The sequence below is a fragment of the Haliotis cracherodii genome, unplaced genomic scaffold (assembly GCF_022045235.1).
Source record: "Haliotis cracherodii isolate W230 unplaced genomic scaffold, xgHalCrac1.p SCAF_13, whole genome shotgun sequence".
Classification (NCBI taxonomy): domain Eukaryota; kingdom Metazoa; phylum Mollusca; class Gastropoda; order Lepetellida; family Haliotidae; genus Haliotis; species Haliotis cracherodii.
In genome coordinates, this window is record NW_027266268.1 from 3,185,508 (window position 1) to 3,211,168 (window position 25,661).

General features: G+C 43.6%; 2 protein-coding genes and 1 pseudogene across 4 annotated transcripts in view; 2 read left to right on the forward strand and 1 right to left on the reverse strand.

Annotated features, from left to right (window-relative positions):
- The window catches only part of LOC139459513 (coiled-coil-helix-coiled-coil-helix domain-containing protein 5-like), a 433,260-nt gene that overhangs the window by 180,991 nt on the left and 226,608 nt on the right, over positions 1–25,661 (forward strand). The window lies entirely within an intron of this gene.
- On the forward strand, positions 1,293–16,764 carry LOC139459507 (uncharacterized). Of its 3 annotated transcripts, none has more exons than XR_011652693.1 (5): positions 1,293–1,369; positions 7,900–8,004; positions 9,303–9,467; positions 11,828–16,341; positions 16,384–16,764. XR_011652693.1 is itself a non-coding variant. In XM_071241000.1 (5 exons), the coding sequence occupies exons 2-5, from the start codon at positions 7,938–7,940 to the stop codon at positions 13,384–13,386; spliced, it is 582 nt and encodes a 193-aa protein (XP_071097101.1). In that variant the 5' UTR covers positions 1,293–1,369; positions 7,900–7,937; the 3' UTR covers positions 13,387–16,381. The 3 variants fall into 3 exon arrangements, 2 of the variants coding, with proteins under 2 accessions (XP_071097101.1, XP_071097100.1); XM_071241000.1 differs by lacking the exon at positions 16,384–16,764 and having other exon boundaries at positions 11,828–12,151; positions 13,361–16,381; XM_071240999.1 differs by lacking the exon at positions 16,384–16,764 and having other exon boundaries at positions 11,828–16,381.
- On the reverse strand, positions 20,457–25,214 carry LOC139459361 (uncharacterized; annotated as a pseudogene).

Here is a 25,661-nt window from a genome sequence, read left to right on the forward strand (position 1 = left end):
GATCACGTATCACCCCGGATTCCCAGCCTAGGCCTAGGTCGGAAGCTTGACCACTGTTGCGGATAGGTGAACATTATTATCACAGAACTTTTGGTATCACCACTGCCATCATATTTTGTATTAGCTACTGCCATTCAAGATTGTACTACAACTCTACTGCACATGGCCACTGTAATTGCTGTGAAGTAATTTGTATTGATTTGAAAACCTAGTTCGATTGTTGATTGTATACCATTTGTTGTTTTTGTTGGTTTCACCAGAGACCATATAATAGATTATATAGTCTCTGGTTTCACATTTCTGGGTTAACTAATTGTTTCAATTTTTGGAATCGACACGTTACAATGTGTTACAGTCTAGTTTTCATTCATGAGAAGTTATATAATGACTTTCACGACAATTTCTAAAGGTTTGGCCCATTCAAAATGCATGTACGCGGATCCTGTTGACCAAAAAGGGCGCTTATCCTACCTTGTCCTTTGCCTAATGAACGTGTGGGGTGACATGCGAGATTGTGGCATGTGTCCCAACCCCAACAAGTAATCAGGGATGTGATTGCACTACATGAAGGTATTTAACCAAGGGACCCGAGACTTTCCTTACTTCTTCTACTCTTCACCCAGGTAGGAAAATCGTTGAATGAGCGTACGGTACTTCAGACAAATCATGACGGTTACATACAACTCGTTTGTTGCTAGCGTTTGCCACTTTGGTGAAACCAACGAGCACGTAGTGTGTGAGTGCATGTATACTAAACGCCGAAGTCAGCAGTGTTCCGGATACATAACGCTGACTTGTAAACAATGGAGTCTGGACCAGGAAAACCAGTGACTGAAAGCATGAGCAACGATTCACGCCATGGGGCACGATGACGCGACATCAGGCAAGTCCTATGCCTGATCTATAAGACAAGTACATATTACCAGGGCGGTACCCTGCCGCAGAGTCCCGACGAGAAGACACACTGTATAGTGCTGTCACGCAAAGGATCAACTTCTGTGTGAAATCTGGACTCTGGGAGCACCCGTGTCTCTCAAACACAGTCAGTTCCACATCACTACATCACAGTCAAGTCATCTATTTCAGTTAGGTTTATTGCTAACCGTGAGATCTGTTAGGACCGTACCCGCCGGGCCAGCACCCGGCATACTGCATACATTCACAATCACTGGGCTTATTCATGAGGAAGTGTGTGTTTCACCTGACAACAATGAACGTTTTGTCCCGTTGTATCATCTTCGTATCTGTTTTCAAATGAGAGCAATATACTTCCTGCTTGTACAGGTCCAGGTCAGTTGCAACTGACGAGCTCGGCTTGACGTGTTTATTCCAAGGACAACACTGCCAGAATCTACACAGCTACTGATCTGTGAGTATACGTGTGTTTCTTCTTTCATATATGTTGAATTAGAATATGATTACGTATAGGGTAGCGTATCTAGGACATTTAATAGCCCACGTACTAATGTTCCAATGATTCAGGGCAAAATGACAACGCAAACTCATCGCAAGACCCGTTTCTTTGTATTTCGTTATGTGTTTGAGAAAAGTACATGGTGGCATGGGCCATGGGGATGGCTAATCGTTGGGAAAATGTAAACCAAGCTTTTAAAAGAAACTTTATCTTTGTCTCCCATGTGTTTATCCCGCGATTATGCCAAGGAGAGGCACGGCCACCGAGCCGTGGATGCCAGGCCTATAATAAAAACAGAAGATGAGATTGGGTTAAATGGCCGAGGGTGTGCAGGTACTAGTGGTCTGCTAAGCTGCTAATTGTGTATACCAAAATGCTACCGTTGCCATGGCCACTAGCGTGGCCAACGGCGATTCGCAGCTAGCGCTGCCAAAAGCAGCTCCACGCTGCTGGCCTAAGTCAGACTCCCGCTGCCCGGCCCCAGGTAGCCGGCCAAAGCAGATCCCACTGCCTGGCCCCATTAGCATAACCATTGTGCGGCTACCGCCGCGGACCCAACTGTCAGCTACCGCTTGACAAGACGACTTCCGCCGCCGGGCCCATGTACGTGGCAATTGTTTGCCCCAACGTATGTTATTTTACGATTCCCCGGCTGAAAAGTCGGGAAAGACAAGGTTCCCACTGAGAAGCAGGTAACCCGGAAAGGTTCCCGCTGAAAAGCAGGTAGCCTTAAGCACGAGTATTAATTTGGAAGCAAGTTAATTCGTTACTAGCAGTGTAGCCCACAAGAACCCCGCCACAAAGCACCAGAGTGCTACCCCACACCCACGGGATACGCGGAGATAGCATTGTTGCCCCGCTTGCCTATGTACTGAAAAGAAACACTAACCTGTGGAGATAACATCCTTCCTGGCGCAAAACAAGCGCCAGGGCATGCAATAAATTGTCCGTAAACACACACAATCCTTTGTCACTGAGGTGGACGCCCTCCCAGGCGTACCATGTCTTGTCTGATGCCAGGATCCGGGGATGTGGCACCATTGTACCACCGAGCTCTTTGACTCGGTTGGCCAGTCGGCGGTTGATATTCTTCCGCATCCCCACGATCTTTAGTGGATCCCTGGCATCGTGCCAGTAGCGCCTGGGCAGAATTGAGGATACGATGATCTTGGTGTCAGGAAGCTGGAGTTGTATCCGAAGGATTGATGCCACCATGTCAAGGTAGAGTTGGCTGCCCTTGACCGAGCACAGGTCGTTGGATCCCAGGTGAATGATGAGGGCTCTGGAGGTGCGCCGTGTCGCCTTGACCTGTGCATCCAGAATGGTGTCCAGCTCCTTCCACCTCATCCCCTCTCGTGCCAGCCATAGCATCCTCGGTTGGTTCGGACTGGTGCCCTTCAGGAGCAAGTACTGCCGTGCCCTGGCCATGTAGCTGGATCCCACCATCCAAACTGTAAACAATAAGAAGTGTAGTAAGTACCATGAAAGACTATTTGAATTAATTGTGTAACATTGAATTTGTTGGTAAGCGTATGGAAGCATTGTAGCAATCTGATTTCCACCTGCCGTATTATTGTATGAGGTGTTCGGGCACCCCGTTCATGGCTGCTGATGTGGCTGCCCCAATGCGGAAGGAGTGCGAAGAATAGCAAGCCGTGTTTATGTTGCTGTGTGCTAAGGCCTTTTTTAGGAGTGCCTGGAATTGGTACCTTGTAACGGGGGAATGGTCGAAATGAACGAATGCATGTTGCGGGGTGGAGGGGCGCGCCTCCAGGTAGTGCTTGATGGCGACTACCGGACATAGCGGATTACCTGGTATCGACAACATTGTAACTGTTGTCCCCATCCTGTACTGATCAGACTTTGAGTGTGGTAAATGGATTGAAAGCTGCTGGTGGTTGCCCGAGAAGCTTAAATTCTGGATGGCGCAACCTGTTTTTGAGGGTCCAGTTTGGACCAGCTCGCTGACCCTAAAGAAGCCGAAGAAGGCTGTGCAGTAGACTGACTTGAACAGTCTGGCTTCATATGCTGATGAGCATACGTGAGGCAGATTGTTGGTTACTACCTCCAGCAGATCTGCAGTTATCGGTTTTCTGGTGTCTGGTCGGCCCGCTGATTTGTGTAGGCCTGTTAAAATCTTGCCTACCAGGAAATGGTTTGTACAGTCGGTGAGCCCGTGGAATTTGTGGTGTGAAGACAGCGCTGCAATATAAGTATTGACTGTGTTAGGGGAGTCGTGAGTGACTGACAGATAAGCAATAAAGTTTACGACCTGATCCAGTGGGACTGGCCACACCTCTTGTAGCTGGTGTGTGGACCGGAACTGGTGCAAGGCATTGATGCCTGTTTGGTAAGTGGCCCATGTATTTGTAGACAGAGATTGTTGTAGGAGTCTGCCGGCTTCCTGCCTCAGATCAGCCATATGTTGCACGGGATAGGTTTGGGGTTCTGGTCCGCGGCTGGTGCTGCCTCTCTGAAGCGTTTGAGCTGAAACCTCGAGAGAGCATCGGCAATAGTGTTAGCAGTGGAACCTACATACTTTGCCTTAAACATAAATTATATCGGAGGCACTGCAGGATTAGGCGACGGAGTTGGCTCATCACTGGGGGCCTTGGTAGACTGTTTGTTGATTATTGCTACGACGGCTTGGTTGTCGCAGTAAAAGAGGACCTTTTTGTTTGCGAGTTGCTTGCCCCAAAGTTGGATGGCCAGTGTGATGGGGAACAGCTCCAGGAGCGTCAAGTCCCGTGTTGTTCCATCCGTCACCCTCTGGGTTGGCCATGCGCCGTTAAACCATTTGCCCTGCATGTAGGCCCCAAAGCTGGCACCACCCGCTGCATCTGAAAACAGCTGGAGAAATTCGCTGTCTACCCATAGTTGGTCCTGAAACACTGAAATGCCGTTATAACTCGTAAGAAATGTTAACCCCATTTGTAGGTCTTCCTTGACCCAGCTGGTAATCCTAATGTGGTGAAATGGTTGCTTACCTTTGCTAAGCAGATCGATTAGCCTTCGGCTGAATGCCCTTGCCACTGGTATAGCCCTGCACATAAAGTTAAGCTTGCCTATGAGGGACTGAAGGGCCCTTTTTGTGACCTTGATGTTACCTATTGACAGGATGTCTTGGATTTCCCTTGTCGCCTCCTTGATCTTCGACTCAGGGATTCTGATCTGTATTGCATTGGTGTCGATTTCCAGCCCTAAGAATGTCAGTTTGGTCGTGGGGCCCACCGTCTTGTCGTGAGCAGTAGGGACCCCAAGCTGTTCCAGTGTATTCACGCATCCGTTGAGGTTGTCTGAGCAGTGGCTGGTGCCTGCTGTGCCCCCCGTTAGGAAGTCATCCAGGTAATGCATGATCTGACACGTTGGAAGATGTGTTTGCATGCACCATTGCAAGAAGGTACTAAACGTTTCAATTATGGCGCAAGATATGGAGCAGCCAAATGCTAAGCATTTATCAAAATAGAACTCACCTTCGAATCTCGAAATTGGATGGGTGGACTGGTATAATTCTAAAGGCCGACTGAATGTCGAATTTTGCTAGTAGTGCTCCCTTTCCCAGTTGTTGAACCATATGCGTAGCTTCATCAAATCTGGCATACTCAACGGAACAGGCCCCTGTGTCTATGAAGTCATTTATAGATTTACCCCTGGGATAGGATAGATGGTTGTCCAGATGCTGACCATAGCCTGGCTGCTTCTTGGGCACCAGGCCTATTGGGGATACTTGGAGGTTGTCCAGGGCCGGGGGTGTCCTTGAAGGGGCCCGCCATCCTGCCAAGGTCGACTTCCTTTTGTAGTTTTTGTTTCACGTAGCCTGCCGTGTCTTGGTGCGTGGCTGATCGCAAGTTTCGTGCCGGGCGACCCGTGCGGCTTCCCTGGAACTCGAGCTTAAAGCCAAAGCTAAAACCTACCCATAAATAATTTGCATCTCTGTAATTGACCCTAGCATATTGGCGTAACCAGGGTGTCATTTCATTGAGATCCACAGGGGAAGGGACCATTGAATTTACCTGCCTTGACGGCTGGTTTTCTGTTAGGGAAAGGCTGATTGGGTTTGTATGGGGTCGGTTGGACCCCATTCCCTCGAAAGCAGGTCCTAGAGCTGTGGGAATGTTTGCCAAACTTACCGCATTTGTGAGTGTACTTGCAGTTGACCCTGCTACAACCAAGTTTATTAAAATCCCTGCATACCTGACTGGCGATGTCCCCCTGTACGCGTGTCATTGCGCCCCGTCCGCCTGATTCTGGTTGTCGTACCGGCTGTGTGACCATGTACTACAGCCACAACTCCCCGTCGATGTTGTCCCAGCGTCGTGAGGGGTACCTTGACATTCGGTGTCGGAATTGTTGGTCGTAGGTTGACCAGGCTTCCCCCCCGAATCGAAGTGCCGCCGTTCTAAATGTAAATATTGATATGCATAAATACATAAATAAACATGAAAATGTTTTTTAAAACATCCCTGACAGTAAATTATTACACTAAAGATGTTTATGTTATTCGGCAACAATCATAACAGGGAGCCGCGTACTGTCCTAGACTGGTTTACACGCCGTAGGGCGTTTGCGTTCCTCGCCTGCAGTCACTAGGAGGCAACGGGAAAGATTCCAGTCGAGCTCTGTCCGACCTCTTTTCCTATGTAAAACGTTGATCTGTTTCCATGAAGCCGGTCTGTCCGTCTGTCTGTCGAGAGGGCCGGAGACAGGCTTACAGCGTATATCGCTATACGGAACAAATATGACGGCATCACTGGAAAAAGTTGTTTTGGAAACTATTCCCCAAATGAGAATAGCAAAATACAAGTAACTAAAAATAGTCTGTTAAATGTATATTCGATACCCGGCATTAAATACCCTGTATTTGTATTCCTACCAGAATCTATCATGTTGTTATGTGTAGAAGTTGACATCTTGGAACAACAGCATAAAAGTCGTATCATGATAATTTTAATCGCAATCTGACGCGCTCATGTCACATCCCTCTTCGTTGGAATTGGTGGGACTGTTGGTGGGACTGTTGCTTGCTGAAGCCTATTACGTGACCAGTATCTTAATTCTATCTTTTTGACGACTTTGGTAACGCAACGCTGCCATGTCTCCACTGTTACCCGACCGATACATTTACTAGCTTTCAACATCCCGCGTCCAACACCACCTTTGACGATACTCCATATCACCTCTATTAAGTACAGGTAGCAGTGGTAAGGGGTGGGGGGGGGGGGGGGGGGGGGGGAGTCGTAAGACGGCGTGACCTTGACCTTTGGTGTAATTCCGAACTATTTGCACAGACGCAGGTTTTTTAGATTTGATGCTTTCATTGAGTTGTGGCTGAGGAGCCCAGGAAGGAAAGATCATATTCATCCGTTGCAACCACGTCACCATATCTCCTTTAAGGTTATTAGACGTCAGGGCCTTGCTGTCTGGGTCCTGCATACTGTGATATGGTGCACTGTTCATGATAATAAGGGAATTGGCAGACCAATTTATCTTTTACCCACTCCGAAAATACAATGCCGTTCATTTCTGTGTGGTAGTCCCTGTTGTCCTTGGCCTTGGCTCGAGGTCAAGAAAGCCTTTTCCCATTGGCAACTTTCTTCCAGACTCCATTTAGTCCTCACCGGGTACCTACTGACTGTTGGCTGCGTAAGAAGCAATTACCCTCGTAGCATCTTGGAAAACAGGTTCAAATCCTTATTCACGTTTCTGCTTGATGGTTCGAAGGCGAAGGGTGGCAGATCGTTCACATAACACAGCCATATTTCGACTACTTATTTTTTGTATTTATCTGTATCCTTATGTATGCAAAAGTTGCCATAGCTTGTATTTTGTAACAATTAAATCATGTTCAGGTTCAAGGTATTTCTTCAGGGGTCTTAGTGACATGTGATTATTTTCTAAACGCAGTTTAACAATTGCACGTCTTTTGATTTTGATTATCAATCAGATCTTCTTGACTGAGCGCCGCTATTTTGTTTGAAGCAATTGCAACTGATATGAGAGGTTGAATCTGATTGGTCAATAGGAGGGATATAGTAGGGACATCATTCGTAACATTCGTCACCACTCGGCTTGTCCCGGAATAACACGAGTTGGTCAGGAATGAATTCATAATAAACACTGGTGGAGCTACGGTCAAGCCCAGCCTGGTTTGTCAAGGGTGGAAACTGGACTTATATAGCCAGTTAACTCCCTTGCCTCGGGAAGATGACGCAAGCTATGATGATGCATTTTGTAATCACTCGTGCTATATGAATGGATATAGCCTGCTAATAAAGTAATTTAGGCATGGTAATTGTGTCATTATGTTGACAGTTCATCAGATGAGTTAGTCCCAGTGTTGTATACGCTGTATTCACACTTTGTACACGCTCTGTACAGTTAAACCTCGTTATTCCGGACGATACGGTTTCCTACGAATCGTCCAAATCGATGTTCCACTGTCTCTCCTTAGTTTTCCTTCAGCTGTGTTGTTGGTTGCTGGGCAGGTGATGTGTCCGTGCTAGAGGAACCGCTGGACTACAGGATGGAGAGACTGCTTGTATTGGTCGTACTGGTGTTACTCAACACATCGCACGGCCTGGCCATGAACAGTGAGTTGATCCATACACCTAGAAACATGTTAAGTACCCCTCCCCTCTCTATACCAATGCCTTCTGGGCAGTTTGAACGGAAGAACTAGGTCATATAATAAGTAAAGATGGTATTGAAAATAGTCAAACAGCTGTTGCCATGGAGTAGTTACCAAACATGTTATTAGATAATAGTTTTCAATTTTAAATGAAAATGTGTCATAAAAAAATCCGAAAATGACTATTTTATGTGGAAATGTATAGTAAGCGATGCTTAATTTTTTTTCAATGGGGTACATATGCTTTTGGTAATTTTAGATTCGATCAGGATTATTTACTCGTTCAGTGTCTTAAGGAACATAAACAAGGCCTTCCGACAGAGAGTATGAATACCACTAACAGAGGAATGGTTTAGCACAGAAAGTGCTGTCCTCACTTGATTATACTCGTCCAACTAACATCTAAATAGCGAGTGGGGTGAGTTGAACGCCGCCTTGAACAGCGTGAACGTGTTATCTTAATGTGGGAGGAAAGTCCGAGGTGATGCAGTTCGCAGACCTTTCTTACTTTGGTGAAACCCATGAGCACAGGTATGGTGCTGACAAACTCAGAAACACAGATTGCCTCCGTGGTGTAGTGGCTGAAGCGACTGCCCAGAGAGTTCGGTGGTTCGATCATATCATATCAACAGACGTTAAAATAAGGTACTTATCATACAAGGAAAAACAAGGGCTGGTCGGCTCAGTTAGTTTACTGTGTCTGAGAGCGGTATTCATGTTAAAGTGGGGTATGGTATCTTATCTATATAAACCAGAACAAGTCCGGACTAGTACAAGAAGCCTTGCACACACGTTCATGCACATGGTTATGTAAGAAAAATGTTAAACGCCCATTGCAACTCACTTCACACAGAAACACTTCACACAGAAACAGTAAAAGGCGACTAACGGGATAGGGTGGTCAGACTCGCTGACCTGGTTTATGCATGTCATCGATCCCAATTGCGTGGATCGATGCTCATGATATTAATCACTGGATTGTCTGGTCCAGACTCGATTATTTTACAGACCGTCGTCAAATAGCTGGAATATTGCTGAGTGCGGCGTTAAACATCAAACAAACAAACAAACACACAGAAACAATTCATGTCGACTAAGGGACGCAACTTTGGATAGCGAATAACGGCGGCTTGGGCGACTGGGCCGCTCGTTAAGGTATAAATGAACCCATCTCAAATATTCACAGAAACTGAAAGCATTTTTATATCACATATTATTACTTTAAATGTACTAAACGTCTTTTATATTTCTAAAATTCAGACTCGTTGTGCACTGTCCTATCGGCGTTGGCTGGGATGCCTGACATCTGCACGCTGAACACTCCCCTGGGCAAATGCGTTGGTAACGTGGATAACGGGGACTTATGCCAGTGCCCGGAATCGCGTGCTGGACCGCTGTGTTATTTGCAAGTCGTCGGGGCGAAGAGTATGTATATACCCCACATTTTATTACGATTAAAATACGACTCCATTTAAAAGTTGAGAGCACGTTTCGTTTTCAAAGACGTTTTGCCAAAATAGTGTTTGAAAAGAGAAACGTATCCTGAAAAAAACCAGTTATTCCTCGGCCCAATGTGAAGATATCAGGAAAAAACGGAAATCCTAGCCGAAAATAAGAAAGACCGCGAAAATAATTCCTCTCCACGGAAAGGTGACGAACGCGAACACTTCCAGTAACCAGTCTTTACGAGAAGGACTTCACTGTAATGCGTTCATAGGGGCGATATATCGCTTTTTAGAGAATGGGTACTTTAATGTGCACTAAAGTTTGTAATCAATGACGCGCGTCAACTAGTATACAACACATGGTGGGGTGTCGAACAAATATTGTTTTGTAAATCCTGTCCAAACATCACGTAACGCATATCTAATTCCATTACGTTTTTCACGATCGCAAATCTACAAACTAAGTACCCCATTCTTAAGCAAAAATACGCCAAACGGAAATGCAAATTTGCTATGCGTTCCCACGTGTTTTAGTAAGGATGTGGGAATTTGAAGTGCTTCGGTAAGAACTTGAGCACAAACGGCAGTTGCCTTAACCATATATCAATTTCGTTACTGTTGCGTCATACAGCGAGAAGAATATGCAGAACCCCAAAGCAACCAATCTATGTGGGGACAGCAAACCTTTGAGAACAAACAGTAGTATCAGAACTTCCAGTCTCTGTTTGGAAAGCTCATGACTCTCTGAAACCCATTGGGTACGTGAACTTCCAGTCACTGTTTGGAAAGCTCATGACTCTCTGAAACCCATTGGGTACGTGAACTTCCAGTTACTGTTTGGAAAGCTCATGACTCTCTGAAACCCATTGGGTACGTGAACTTCAAGTCTCTGTTTGGAAAGCTCATGACTCTCTGAAACCCATTGGGTACGTGAACTTCCAGTCACTGTTTGGAAAGCTCATGACTCTCTGAAACCCATTGGGTACGTGAACTTCCAGTCACTGTTTGGAAAGCTCATGACTCTCTGAAACCCATTGGGTACGTGAACTTCCAGTCTCTGTTTGGAAAGCTCATGACTCTCTGAAACCCATTGGGTACGTGAACTTCCAGTCACTGTTTGGAAAGCTCATGACTCTCTGAAACCCATTGGGTACGTGAACTTCCAGTCACTGTTTGGAAAGCTCATGACTCTCTGAAACCCATTGGGTACGTGAACTTCCAGTCACTGTTTGGAAAGATCATGACTCTCTGAAACCCATTGGGTACGTGAACTTCAAGTCTCTGTTTGGAAAGCTCATGACTCTCTGAAACCCATTGGGTACGTGAACTTCCAGTCACTGTTTGGAAAGCTCATGACTCTCTGAAACCCATTGGGTACGTGAACTTCCAGTCACTGTTTGGAAAGCTCATGACTCTCTGAAACCCATTGAGTACGTGAACTTCCAGTCACTGTCTGGAAAGCTCATGACTCTCTGAAACCCATTGGGTACGTGAACTTCCAGTCACTGTTTCGAAAGCTCATGACTCTCTGAAACCCACTGGATACGTGGTCCGTCGGCAGTAGAGCACAAGCCTCCCTTTGTGTTCGCTTCAACAATACGAGGACGCTTTTGCTGATGGAAAAAACAACCGAGTTCATTGCAATCCATGAACATTGAAGATTTAATTTAGATTTCTTAGGGTGATGATCTGTCTGAGGTGGTCACTGGCTTCCAGAAAAATGGTCCTTCACTAACTGTGAGGCTAGGACCATTGATGGAACCCATAGAACTCCACATGACGATCCTTGGGTTACTCCAACAGGAAGGGATTCCCGGAGTTTGCCAGACAGGTGTGACCATAAATATATCTTCATGGACGCACGAGAGTTCTCAAAGTCAGAACCTTGAAGATACGCACATGTGTACCCATGACTCAAATCATCAATGTCCAGTAAATACACACGTGCAGTAAATACACATGTGCAGTAAATACACACGTGCAGTATCTACACATGTCCAGTAAATACACACGTGCAGCAAATACTCATGTGCAGTAAATACACATGTCCAGTAAATACACTCGTGCAGTAAATACACTCGTGCAGTAAATACACGTGCACAAATACGTTGCACTAACTCGAAGCATGGTGCAAATTTGCATAAAGTGTTCTTTTGCATATTGTGTATATTTGCGTTCTCGTGACATGTTTACACACGTGTGCAGAATTTACATACGTCTATCTATGTGATGTACATACGTGCATTAGAATGGGAGTCATTGGCATTTTCAATTAAAACATTAAAGTAGAACATTAGAACAGGCCACTATATATGTTCTACTAATTTACCCTATATGCAGAGAACCTCAGTCTGTGTGAGCGGCAACAGGAGCTCCATACAACGACGGTTCGAGTCCTCAACACTACGGACAACAACACCGACAAGAGCATCGTGCAGTTCCGTGCCTTTATTGACCTTGATGCACTAAAGTCCGCAATGCACGCAATGAACCTTTCTTATCTCCACGAGCGCACGTGCTTGCCAGACGGCATGTTTACGCCTCCCCAGTGTGACGTCAGCATTGATGACCTTGCCACGAGAAGGTGTTATTGTGTTGAGAGCGGGACGGGAGACGTGGTGCACGAAGTTACTGCAACGGCATTTGCGAACGTCAACTGTGATGGTGAGGGTCAAGGTTCCAATCCTTACAATGTCAAGTATCTATTAATGCAATTCCTGAACCTTGAAGTATAGTCCTTTGTCATTCATAGATTCCTTTTATATATGTATATATGTTATGTCTGTATCAGTTTAGGGCGGTCGGATAGCCTAGTGGTTAAAGCGTTCACTCGTCACGCCGAAGACCCGGGTTCGATTCCCGACATGGGTACAATGTGTGAAGCCCATTACTAGTGACCCCCGCCGTCATATTGCTGGAATATTGCTAAAAGCGGCGTTAAACCATACTCCCGCACTCACTGTATCAGTTTGCACAATAATGAACTTTTGCCATTATGAAAAGCAATAGACAACGTATCTGATGCCAACTACAAAATATGCAGTTTGATCTTGTCAAACATCAAATGAACAGTGAATGTGCAAATGCATGTGTGCATATGTATGTATGCGTGTGTATGTATTCATGTGTTAGTGTGAAGTACTAAATGTATGCATGTGTATACTGGTGTGTGTCTATATGTGACCTGTCCTCTGGCGCCTCGGTATTCTACTATCTGCTTACGTAGGCTTGCCTATATAACCATCGGCTTTACTGGTAATAATCTGCTGTAGCACATCTGTTTGAAACATACTTTCCAAGTAGTTTCGAAATATTCTGTGCTTTTGTATTTCGCAACGAGTAAGAATTATGATTGAAATATATGCTTTCTTGTTTTTCTGCAACTTATGCACCAGAACTCGTATTTGCTTTTTATATATCTTCCGTTATATTCTCGAATATGATGATCTATAGCAAGATATATGTACAGGCTTTATAACACACCTCTTGTGGATAAATCAGTGAAATCACGGATGTAGTTCAAGAGCCGTCCACTTTTAGTAGTGACTCTTAATACGGCCAGATAGTGTTCCTGAATCAAAATAGGCTGCTACAATGTGCCAATGAAATTGATACTTATTACAGCTGCTTTATAAGACAGATTTTATTATTAAGTTTCTGCTGTTAAAACGATTTGTTTCGGTTTTCATTGGTATTATATTAAAATGATATATTATACGTAATGAATACATTTCAAGTCACCGGGTTACCGGGTCACTGAAATACATGTCACGCATGGAGTACTACGAGTTGGTATAGTTTCTTGATTGTCCAATTTGTCCACAGAAAACAACTAAACAGAGCTATATAATGATTGTTTTCAACCGAATTTAGATCTAGAATCCCTGGAATTCCGATGACATTTCTGATGGCATTGATATTCAGAAGAAGGGTGGAGCTGCAAGTATCATTCCTTTGTATCTCTCCACGTTTTGTTATGTTTCAAGTCGATCTTATCGACATTGTCATACACGTGCCTGGGGTAACGTGTAGTTTTTAACAGTATTTCAATTATGTCCGGGCAGTGTTAAATGTTGTAAAGAAACTCGCATGTCGATCAAAGACACTTAACACTAATGAAAGTCACTGACTAATATTTAACCATCAAGGACTATAATCTCTGCGAATCAAGGTTCCTGGTAGGTAGGGGACCGTGACACTACTGTACGGCAACATGTGGCACCCTAGTCTACAGTAGGCCCCTTAACATGCTGTCTTTAGTTGACATGTAATCTAGAAATAGCTTCCTGAAATCTAAAGATGTGCCGGCGAGAATTCAGAGGCTACAACCACGTCACGGTGATCCTGGAGGTCGGCAGGAGCAGGATTCGGAGGTAAAGCCACGTCACGTTGATCCTGGAGGTCGGCAGGAGGAGGATTCGGAGGTAAAGCCACGTCACGTTGATCCTGGAGGTCGGCAGGAGGAGGATTCGGAGGTAAAGCCACGTCACGTTGATCCTGGAGGTCGGCAGGAGGAGGATTCGGAGGTAAAGCCACGTCACGTTGATCCTGGAGGTCGACAGGAGGAGGATTCGGAGGTAAAGCCACGTCACGTTGATCCTGGAGGTCGGCAGGAGGAGGATCCCGAAGCTAAAGCCATGTCGTGAGTGCTTCATTTTTCAGTGTATGTGATGCAGGCAAAGTTTGAAAACGATGAGGTTGTATTATGTCTGTTCATTACACTAGCCAGTGTAAATTGTAATAAACAGTGTCTTTTCGCGCATTTTAATCAAATATGTTAATCCTAGATACTGATATGATGATATTATTATACAACACTAGTAGATGTACAACACAGTGAATTGAGTTCCTGTCATGTCATAATATTTCATGTTCCTTTTGATAGATTATCATGGAAAGCTCGACATTTTAACATCGTTGTCTTATTCAAGCTTTCCAACTCTTGTTTTGATTTTCAAGAGCTCCGGTGTTCGTTTCGCCGTTCTGTGTCTGGCTGGGTGTGCGTGTGTGCGTGGCATTCTCCCTCTTTGTCTGTCTGTCTGTTGTCTGCATTTCTGTCTCCGTCCGTCTCTAAATATCTGTCCGTCTCTAAATATCTGTCTGTCTCAGTGTCTGTCTGTCTGCCTGTCTGTATTTCTGTCTCCGAGCGTCTCTATCTCTCTGACTCGCCATCTCTCTCAGGGTTGACAGGGAAAACCAGCTGATAAATCGAGGCGACAAATCCTCGCATGTCATGTTGTGCTTCCCGAGAACCTGGTGATGGCCCAACATCGATAAAAAAGCAATGATATCCATGGCGACAACTCCTATTATGTAGTTCTACTGGTTGAGCAACACGCTAATTATGGCGTTAAAGCAAAATCTAAAAATAAGATTCGCCTATTCAACCATGAGGGCGTATTAACCTGACATGTTTGAGTCATACCTATCTAAGCCGAATAGCAACACAGAATTCAGAGGGCCATGATGACAATATATACAACTTCCTGCTGACATGTCAAAGCAAAAGGGCTGAAGTCCAGCTTAGAAATTATCCTTACTCGTACATATACTTTGAGAACCGGATGTTGAAACATTGCCAGCAAAGTCTGAAGTGAGTACAGCTAGGTTATCGGTAGTTCGGTCGTGGAGAGTTTAAACAAATATTATATCGTGAGTAAAATATTCTCATGTAACAGCTAGATATAGAGAATATTTCATGTGTCGGGTGAAATATCATGTTTCTCTCATCGAGTAGGTGGGTGGGAGTGTGTAGGTGTCTACCGGAAAATTAAATCATTTCATTAAAAATGTAAGACCTTGAAATGTAAATTCTACCTACCTAACATACCGGGGGTTCACCACTCCTTGTGTTTGCGACTTAAAAGGTAGTTTCGTGTTAAAAAATCTTAAACAATATAAACAAAAGTATATAAAAAATATTAATGGTCACGAAAATTCTTTATTATACATTTAGATATGATTATGTACAAAATCAATTTTAAGAAAAACGAGGCCCATTGGGCCTGTATTTAGGCAATCATGACAAAATATACATTTGCACTGTACATGTATATAATATTGCAAATACTTCGTAATTTTGACTCGGTCAGCATTTGAATTAGATGGATGGCAAATCTGACAGCATGAACACGTATTTCTCTAGCTACAAATGTAGCATAAAGATCTGAACCGTTTCAATGTTAAGATCCAGGATCTAAGTTTCCAGTTATAAACTCTTCTTGGCCCCGCCCCTCAGCCCCTGGGGGGTCAGCCCCTTCATTTGTACAATTGTGAATTCCGACCACCTGAGAATACTTCCAACCAAATATGGATGACGTCCATCTCTTAGTTCCAGAGAAAAAGCTGTTTAAAGCAATATTGCCAAATTACCTTTTTAGCCCCGCCCCTCAGTCCCCGGGGTTGGGGGTGGAGGTGGTGCTCAACCCTCCATTTCTCCAATTTGAATCCCCACCATTTGAGAATGCTTCCAACCAACAGTGGTTGATATCTATCTCTTAGTTCTAGATAGGAAGTCGTTTAAAGAAATACCGCGAAAATTACCCCTATTTCGCCCCGCCCCTCAGCCCCTTGGGGGTGATCAGCCCTTCCATTTGTACAATTTTGAATTCTCACCACCGGAAAATGCTGCCAACCATATATGGTTGATATCTATCTCTTAGTTCAAGAGAAAAAGTCGTTAAAGCAATAACGCCAAATTACCCCTATTTGGCCCGCCCCGGGTCAGCCCCACCTTTTGTACAATTTTGAATCCTCACTACCGGAGAACGCTTCCAACCACAAATGGTTCATATGTAAAGACAATTTAAGGGGAGGTGTCTCTTGTATGATAATAGTTCCATCAAAGTGTTCAGGTACGTCAACACCGTGGCCATGTGTGGGAACACCTACCTGAGGTACGTCAACACGTGGTCATATGTAGGAACACCTACCTGAGGTACGTCAACACGTGGTCATATGTGGGAACACCTACCTGAGGTACGTCAACATGTGGTCATATGTAGTAACACCTACCTGAGGTACGTCAACACGTGGTCATATGTGGGAACCCCTACCTGAGGTACGTCAACACGAGGTCATATCTGGGAACACCTACCTGAGGTACGTCCACACGTGGTCATATGTGGGAACACCTACCTGAGATACGTCAACACGTGGTCATATGAGGGGACACCTACCTCGGGTACGTCAACACGTGGTCACATCTGGGAACACCTACCTGAGGTACGTCAACACCTTGGTCATATGTGGGAACACCTACCTGAGGTACGTCAACACGTGGTCATATGTGGGAACCCCTACCTGAGGTACGTCAACACGTGGTCATATGGCCTGTCCTTTCAAGAGCCTTCTCTGCTTTAAGAAACCTTTGGCAATGAACTGAAGTTAATTGCAAAGAACCACGATGTGTGTTTACTCGTGGGAGCATCTAGAGCCTAGTGTGTTGGTGTCATCCCAACATCCTTTTACGCTGCCATATTGACCATTCTTAGCCAATATGCATGACCTCGAGGTAACGTAGGCAGTCACTCCCTTGAAATGGTACCCGTGAAGATCCGGGGTAGAATAGGTCTTCAGCAACCCATGCTTGCCGTTAAAGGCGACTATGCTTGTCGTAAAAGGCGACTAACGGGATCGGGTGGTCAGGCTCGCTGACTTGGTTGATGCATGTCATCGATCCCAACTGCATGGATCGATGCTCATGATATCAGGCACTGGATTGTCTGGTCCAGACTCGATTATTTACAGACCGCCGTCATAAAGCTGGAATATTGCTGAGTGCAGCGTTAAACAACAACCCAAACTAAACCCAAAAACCTGGAAATGGCGACCTCGAAAAGGACAGATTACTGCTGTGTGCCTTTGTGTTGGAGCGATTCCCGTAGGGATTTTACCATGTCTTTAAACGTTTTAATGAATGGAAGGTTTTATATTAACTTTATTAAGAATAGTTTGTATAACAGTAAAGAACATCATATACCTACATACTTAAGATATTTAATATTTTCACTAGATACATCTATATCTTGTGTTCACTATCTTATATTTTTATTCAAAGATAACCACAAACACAGTTGTGTGCAGCATCCATTCCATGAAGGATGACTTCAAATGGACAGGAAGCCACCCTCTTGGGGACACTCTTGCCATAGAGGTAAGGAAATGTTAATTGTAAACAGTCTATATCTCAGCGAAATAAGATTTGCTACAAATCTTCGTAATATTTCAAGTATTTATGACACACAAGTAGGTCATAAAAGATAAATAAATACCTGTAATAGCACTGACCAGCGACCACTACTTCAGCAATATAGGAAATATCATAGGGCAAGTTAGTGACCATAACTGAAATGTATTTAATTTTGAAATATGTATTTCAGATGATGTTGTTCAAGAGTCTCAGAAAATGTCACCACCTGAGGAATCTCCAACAAGGAGCCCACCAGTCACCATCTCTGATACGGTAAGAATGACAATCTTATTAAGTTTATTTTGCCTCATTTGTAATTCCAGAGATTTAAGAAGTAATTTAAGAAGTACCGTATTCGACGTAATAAGCGCCCTGGGTGCTCTCAAAATTAGAAATAGGGGGCTCTTATTAGAATATTATTTTGGTGGGGAAAAAAAACAGTGATAAAGATAATTTTCGTGGTTTATGCTGACAGACTGAAATGTTTATATGCGACTGATATATTTTCCAGGATTTAATTGCCCATAATTAAGAATGCAACATAACACACGAGTGCGTTTTATACGCGAATAAATAAGTCTTGTGTACATTGATCAATCGGAAGGGGTGCTAAATGGGATTGTTCAATAGCCAATATATTAGCAAATATCGCCGTGGGCGCTTTATAGAGCGGGGCGGTTATTACGTCGAATACGGTAATATTGATCCATCATAATTGGTATGTTACAGTGAAGCAGAATGTGATGCCGCGATCACTGATCACCAGTCCTACATAGACCAACTACATGAGAAACTATGTGAACAAGAGAGGCAAGTCATGGAAAAGGATGACAAGATTGAAGAACTAAACAGTTTGATTTGAAAAGTTTGGAGTTTGTAAATTCATGTATGATGATATATTGCTGGAATATTATACAGGATTACCATCATTTCAAACATTGCAAGCATTTTTTTATTTTATCAAACCTACATTACCAAGGTGAATCCGGTCTTTCAAAACCAAACAGTTTCACTCTATTCCATTATTTTAGGAGTTATTCATGTTTCTTGTCAGAATTAAGCTGGGTTCAAGTGAAGTACATTTATCTGTTAGGTTCAATTGTCATGTCTCTACTATAAGTAGAAGGGCTTTGACTTGGTGCAATTATCTCCATTTTGTTTTGTGTAGCATTAACATTGCTGATGATGTTCTGGAAAATATGCCTGGAGACTTCTGATTGTTATACCCTAGAACTCGAGTCATCATTGACTGCACGGAAATGTATACTGAGAGACCCTCCTCTGTGCATTGAGTTCTCTACTGTATTCTCATTACAAGAGCAGGAACACATGGCAAGGCCAGGTGGGTATTGCTCCTCAGGGGCAATAACCTTTGTATCTGACATGTTCTCAGGTTGTATGTCTGACATTGAAATCACCAAACAGTGGACTCTTGCAATTGCTTGAGCCAGGGGATGTCATGGGTGACAAGGGTTTTCTTATAGGCAAGCTATTGGCAGGAACTGGTGTGTCAATAAAAACTTGAAGAAATCGAAGAAAATCGACAAATTTCCAGTCATAGGATCCACTTCGAATAGCATATCAAACGAGTAAAAGAGTACCATCTACCAAATGGTACAGTTCCCTGATCAATGGCTGGGTCAATCAGTCAGCTGTGGGGTGTGGTAATCTTACTAACTCTGTTTAGAAGACCCTTATAGCCAAGGGAGATAAGCAATATTCAGCATGTTACAGCTCTTAGCCTTGAACATCAAATGTTGATATCTGATTGTTTTAATAGCAGTTTCACCAACGTTTCATTTATGTGATATTGAGTAGCTGGTAAATTTTCATTTGTAGGTAAGATATTATAAGGTGGTGTAAGGGGAGACAACCTGTGATAAATTATGAATTGTTGATATTTTCACTGTTAGCAAAAGGCAAATGAAACCAGTTGTAATTGTAATTTATCTGATCATGACTAATGACAGATTTTATATGTTGTATCCCAGATAGACAATGCATATGAAGTTAACACATGTGCTCATACTGTGTTTTCAGCAAATCATGTATTGTAGAATCCAACTTGACTGTCACTTATGAAGATGAAACACTGCATTATGCTAGCAGTACATGTCATGTAATTTCAGATCTTCAAGCCCTTTATGATGCATGTCTATTAATGCTGTTTATGTCACATGACTGTTTGTCCTGCTATGTTTTGCGATACATTGGAAAGCTGGGTCCATACATTTTGCTTTTATTGCTTCCCATTTCTTAATCATGGATGACAGGAAAAATGTGAGACGTTATATGCTGATGGAAGTTATCGCCCCTGGGTAAAACATCTGTAATTTCATATCGAAGTTAACAATTTCAATTTTCTAAAATTTGTACCCAAAATACACTTTGAGAAGTAATTACAATTTGTATATAGAAAATTGGATTGTTATTTATCAGTTATTAATACCGTGCTTTCCTACTGCCAATGTGTCTATTGTTATTACACTGTTGTTAATACATAACAGGTTGAAAATAAATTTGTATTTATTGTTCTTCATGTGTTTGTTATCTATATGGGTTAATTGTATTGCTGTATGTTGCTGAATCCTGTAATATTGATCTGATATCATGTTCCCTGTGAAAGTTTTTCAGCCGCAGTGCTATAGAATAAGTGAAAAGATTTAACAATAAATCATATTAAATCACAATTATAGTATAGTAAAAGTGTATGTGGGTATCAGGTCCTTTCAGGTAACATTGTTTGAAAGTTGCAATTTTGTCAATATTAAAATTAATTCAATCAAGGAAATATTGGGGGAAAAAATCATCCAATTTTGTTTTGCATTTTGTGTCCCAGTCATGTTGGTTGAAATAAAGAGTTTCTAAATGATGATACTCCTGGTGCCACACAAACAAACCACACCATGTCAGGCCAGTTACTGCATCTGTATTAGGTGGTAGATGTTTAAGTCGAAACTGACCATCAGGCACATGCAAGTAGTCTAATCTCGCTTTGGGAATAGTTGGACATTTTATTTCCAGTAAGCCATAGGGTGGGTTTCGACTAGGATTGTAGATTTTTCTAACAGGTGACGCTTCAAGCCAGGAACAGATAGGGCTGATAACCACACCACACCTCAACATATTCACTTGTATCCTGCATCTAAAAACACAAAAAATGTTGTTGTTTTTTCAACTTTAACATGGTAATTTTTTTTAAAATACCAGGGGGTATTAGAAGATTTTTCACATTTTCAACACAGGTCAATTTAGAAAAGGAACTTGTCAGTCAGTAATAAGATAATTTTGTGGGGAAAAGGAAACAAGTGACTACAATCATGTCCTAAATTATTTCTAGGATTACTGAAATAGTTTGAAGATATTTGTTTGTGTAATCAAGGCAGAATTTTATTATTCTCACATCAGCATAGGCTTGGGTTGCAGTTGGCTCACATGCAGGACCATGTCTCATTGGCACTGTCGTGATCTTTCCTGTTTTCAAGAAGGTGAGTAGTATAGTGTCAGTAGGCAGGAGCTGGTTTTGGTTGATCCGGTTGATCCAGGCGGATGCGAAGGTGATTGGCTGATCCAAGTCACGTGATCGGATAGGATGACTCATGGATCAACAGCGCGTCACAGGTGAGGGGGAATGAAAGGTGTGTGTTTATAAGGCAGAAAAGAATTCATAAGTAAACAAAAGTAAAGGGTTACGAAAAGAGCTATCTGTATAGCGTGTTGCCCTAAATAGACAAGCAGCCCAGTTTGAATTGAGCGCGCTTGACAACTCACGTTATATATTCAAATAACCCGCGCTCGCTAGAGCGTGCGACCTGGTTTGATGAATACAGGGTGTGTGTTGAAAGTACATCATACCACAATAGAGACGGGTTATGTCAACACGATATACGCCGGGTAATGTAGGGAAAAAAATGTACGTCTAGCTGGATCAAATTCATCTTGTACGGTCTACACATTGTACACCATGAACGTTAGACAACCTGTACAGAAAAAATATAGATAAAATAGATAAGACTACGCAATCAGTAAGCTAGCAGTGTCGTTTAATTACATTTAGCGCGCAAGAACGAGGTCGTCACGTCACCCTGCATTGACTATAACGCTGAAGGCAGCCGGATTTCGAATCACCCCGCGCTGCGTACTATTGTGAACCATTTGTAAAGAATTATTCAGCCCTGTCCCGACTTGCATAGTTGATGTTTCAACGCTAGCTTTTCCATTTAACGCGATGACAATGGCAGCCATTATATCAGGACCTCGGTGAGCAGCTGCCATTGAGTATAACACCAAACGATGTGGGTAGGTTGGGGTTGGATCAGGCCATGCTGAGTACATGAGAGGTAAACACAGACTTTCCACAACCACTGGGTCCCACAACGAGCGCATTTGAGGGAATCAGGAACTTGAATTGTTCTCGAAGATCAGATATACATGGTAAATGAGGCAGCCACGAGTGGACTTGCGATGGCGGCGGTGGCGGCGGATGTGCTTGTTACGGCGGGTTCGCTTGACGCAGCGGCGGCGGTGGGTGGACTTGCGGCGGCGGCGGCGTTAGCGGATGGGCTTGCGGCGGCGGCGTTAGCGGATGGGCTTGCGGCAGCGGCGGCGTTAGCGGGTGGGCTTGCGGCGGCGGCGGCGTTAGCGGGTGGGCTTGTAATGGCTGGTGGATTTGCGGCGGCGGCGGCGGTAGAGGATGGGCTTGCGGCGGCGGCGTTAGCGGGTGGGCTTGTAATGGCGAGTGGACTTGCGGCGGCGGGTGGGCTTGTAACGGCGGCGGTATGCTATGTTTATTTCTCCTGTGTCGTAACATGACATCTCTCCTTGAAAACATTTTTTCACAGTCTGGACAGGTGGCAACCCCCATGGCGATCCAATACGGTGTGCGATTAGAGGGTATGGAGCTTTCTTTTATACCCTTGACTCTGTTGACGCTTCAAGGCAGCAAGTGCCCGTTCCACCACAGCCTTCACCTCCGACACATGTTGTATTTTCACGGGTTGGGGTGTTGTCTTCGATTCCTGTTTGGTTGTCATCGTTTTCATTTTAGGTGTTACCTGTCTCTTCTTTGTCTTCATCGTCGACTTCTTGGCTGCTTGTGGTTTCTTTCTCTGTTGTGATTTTCTCAACGTAGTCTTCCTAAATATATCTCTAGGGTCAAGTCTAATCTCTGATGCTTTCTTCATGTTGTTCACGTCCAATCCGTTTGATGGCGAGAGTAAAACTGTTTGTCGGGCTACACTACTGTAGAGTTTATAATGTCTTACACGTGCAGGGATTCTTGGAAGACACTCTTTTCTTCACAGCACACTTGTGAGTATGTTAAAAAAGTGATCATATTAGTATATAATCTTCGTCATACTACACCCGTGAAGGTCCCGGGTTATAGAATCGACCTTCAGTAACCCATGCTTACTGACGGGGATCGGTTGGTCAGTCTCGCCGACTCGGATGACACGTGCCATCGGTTCCTAGTTGCACAGATCGATGCTCAGGCTGTTGATCACTGGATTGTCTGGTCCAAGCTCGTTTATTGACAGATCACCGTCCTAGAGCTGGAATAATGCCGAGTGTGGCGTAAAACTAAATTCACTCACTCACTGATACCAATACATCTAAAAAAGTAATGTCATCATTTAAATGGTGAGTTTAAACGCGTATTTTACCCTTACAAGGACGTGTGCATTCCACACACCCTTCCTGTTATCAAATGTGTCACTGTTTACAGTTCTGGCGAACATAACCCTATAGACATGTGTGCGGGCGAGTTCATTCATCAGAAATCTGCCATTTACGATGTGTTTATAAATATGAACTGCTAACCACGCTCATAGTCATGTTGCGTGTCGTGGTTAGAACCATAATTGATCTATTGAGAGGTGTCATACATTCGTGTTCGGATATAGGTACAACATCTACACGCACATACTTTCCTACATCATTCAAATGTATTAAATACCGGATACGTTTAATAGACACCAACGAAAGAAAGGTTTAATGAGGGGAATACCCATATATATATCCTCTCTGAACTAACTCCCTTTTAAAATAACAAATGTACAACACATGTTCCCTAACATATCATAAATACGGGACACTGGTCACACAATTTATGAATGGGAAGCTTCAGGCGAAGTTGGTATGTTAACATTAATTGTACGGCCGGGGTATGTTGACATTGTTATGGGCGGTCGGTCGCTTAGTCTCTCTGCTATACATTAGCTCGTTCTTTTGCGCTAAATGTAATTAAACGACACTGCTAGCTTGCTGATTGCGTAGTCTTATCTATTTTGTCTATATATTTTTTTCTTTACAGGTTGTCTAACGTTCGTGGTGTACAACGTGTAGACCGTACAAGATGAATTTGATCCAGCTAGACGTACATTTTTTTTCCCTTACATTATCCGGCGTATATCGTGTTGACACAACCCGTCTCTATTGTGGTACTTGTACTTTCAACACACACCCTGCATTCATCAAACCAGGTCGCACGCTCTAGCGAGCGCGGGTTATTTGAATATAGGTCCACGTGAGTTGTCAAGCGCGCTCAATTCAAACTGGGCTGCTTGTCTATTTAGGGCAGCACGTTATACACATAGCTCTATTCATAACCTTTTACTTTTGTTTTCTTATGAATTCTTTTCTGCCTTATAAACACACACCTTTCATTCCCCCTCACCTGTGACGCGTTGTTGATGCATGAGTCATCCTATCCGATCACGTGACTTGGATCAACCAATCACCTTCGCATCCGCCTGGATCAACCGGATCAACCAAAATGGCCTTCTGCGGACCCGTTCTATACTACTAAGGTGGCATAGTTCTCAAATCCTGAAAGCAAGAGTATTTAGTTATGAAATAAGTTCAGGAAGATTCCTGTTTATCTGTCAGTCATTGTTTTATGTTTCTTCTAAGCACATGACATAACAACCTAAATAAACAAATCAACAAATGTTTAAATTAACCTCTTTTCTTCTTTGGGGGCACGGGTGGCCCAGTCGTCTAAGGCGCCGCGATTAGCTGTGCAGAGTTGCGCCCCTTGGGCACGCCAGAAACCTATGATTGTGGGTTCGAATCCCGGTTCGCCCCGATTATGTTTCTAGGTTTATCAGCACCATACCCGTGCTCGTGGGTTTCACCGAAGTGGTAAACGTCTGAGACCTGCATCACTTGGGGCTTTCCTCCCACATTAAGCTGACACGCCGTGATATAACTGGAATAATGTTGATAGGGGCGTTAAACCCAACTCACTCACTCACACTCTTTTCTTCTTTATCATTACACCGGCCACAGATGCAGTTAATCTGGATTGTCTGACTCGGGATGAGATGACTGTGTTTGAGTGGATTTCTCAATCTCAATACTTTGATCATTAGTCACAGAGAGAGCTTCTAGGTTGACTGTGAATCACTTGGAATACTTGAGGGACCAATACTGTTTTGGAGTGGAAAGTTTGGAATTTGTGTGACTATGATCATTAATAATGGTGCCCTTCGTAAGTCCTTGCTAATACGATAACACACTCCCTTTTGGAAACATGCCAAACTTTGTTAATACTTCAGACTTAGAATTTGGTACAGCAACTGTCAGAAGTAACAGATCCCGCTAATGTCACTTAGTGAATCAAATAGGTTTGGGATTGGTGGTAGAGGTGATTGCAAAGGATTGTAGAGGTTAGAATGGACACCTTTAGTGACAGGAGTAGGGTTCTCAGTGTCATACCCTTGAACAACTATATCATCTGACCGAGATCCCTTAATTCTTTCTCCTCTTGGAAGATGCCAGGTTTGGGGAAGTGAAGTTTTGCAGACATCATCTGGAATGGCAGTAACACCACAACACTTGCAGTTTGCTATCTGGTGGCCACAACTCTGACTCTGGCATTAACACCAAGACACTTGTAGTTTGCTATCTGGTACATAACACCTGTGATGTGGCCACAACTCTGACTCTGGCAGTAACACCACAACACTTGTAGTTTGCTAT

Coding starts and splice junctions, on each gene's coding strand:
- LOC139459507 (XM_071240999.1), top strand. CDS start 7,938: ATGGAGAGACTGCTTGTATTGGTCGTACTGGTGTTACTCAACACATCG. Junction 8,005..9,302: donor GCACGGCCTGGCCATGAACA/GTGAGTTGATCC, acceptor TCTAAAATTCAG/ACTCGTTGTGCACTGTCCTA. Junction 9,468..11,827: donor GCAAGTCGTCGGGGCGAAGA/GTATGTATATAC, acceptor CCCTATATGCAG/AGAACCTCAGTCTGTGTGAG.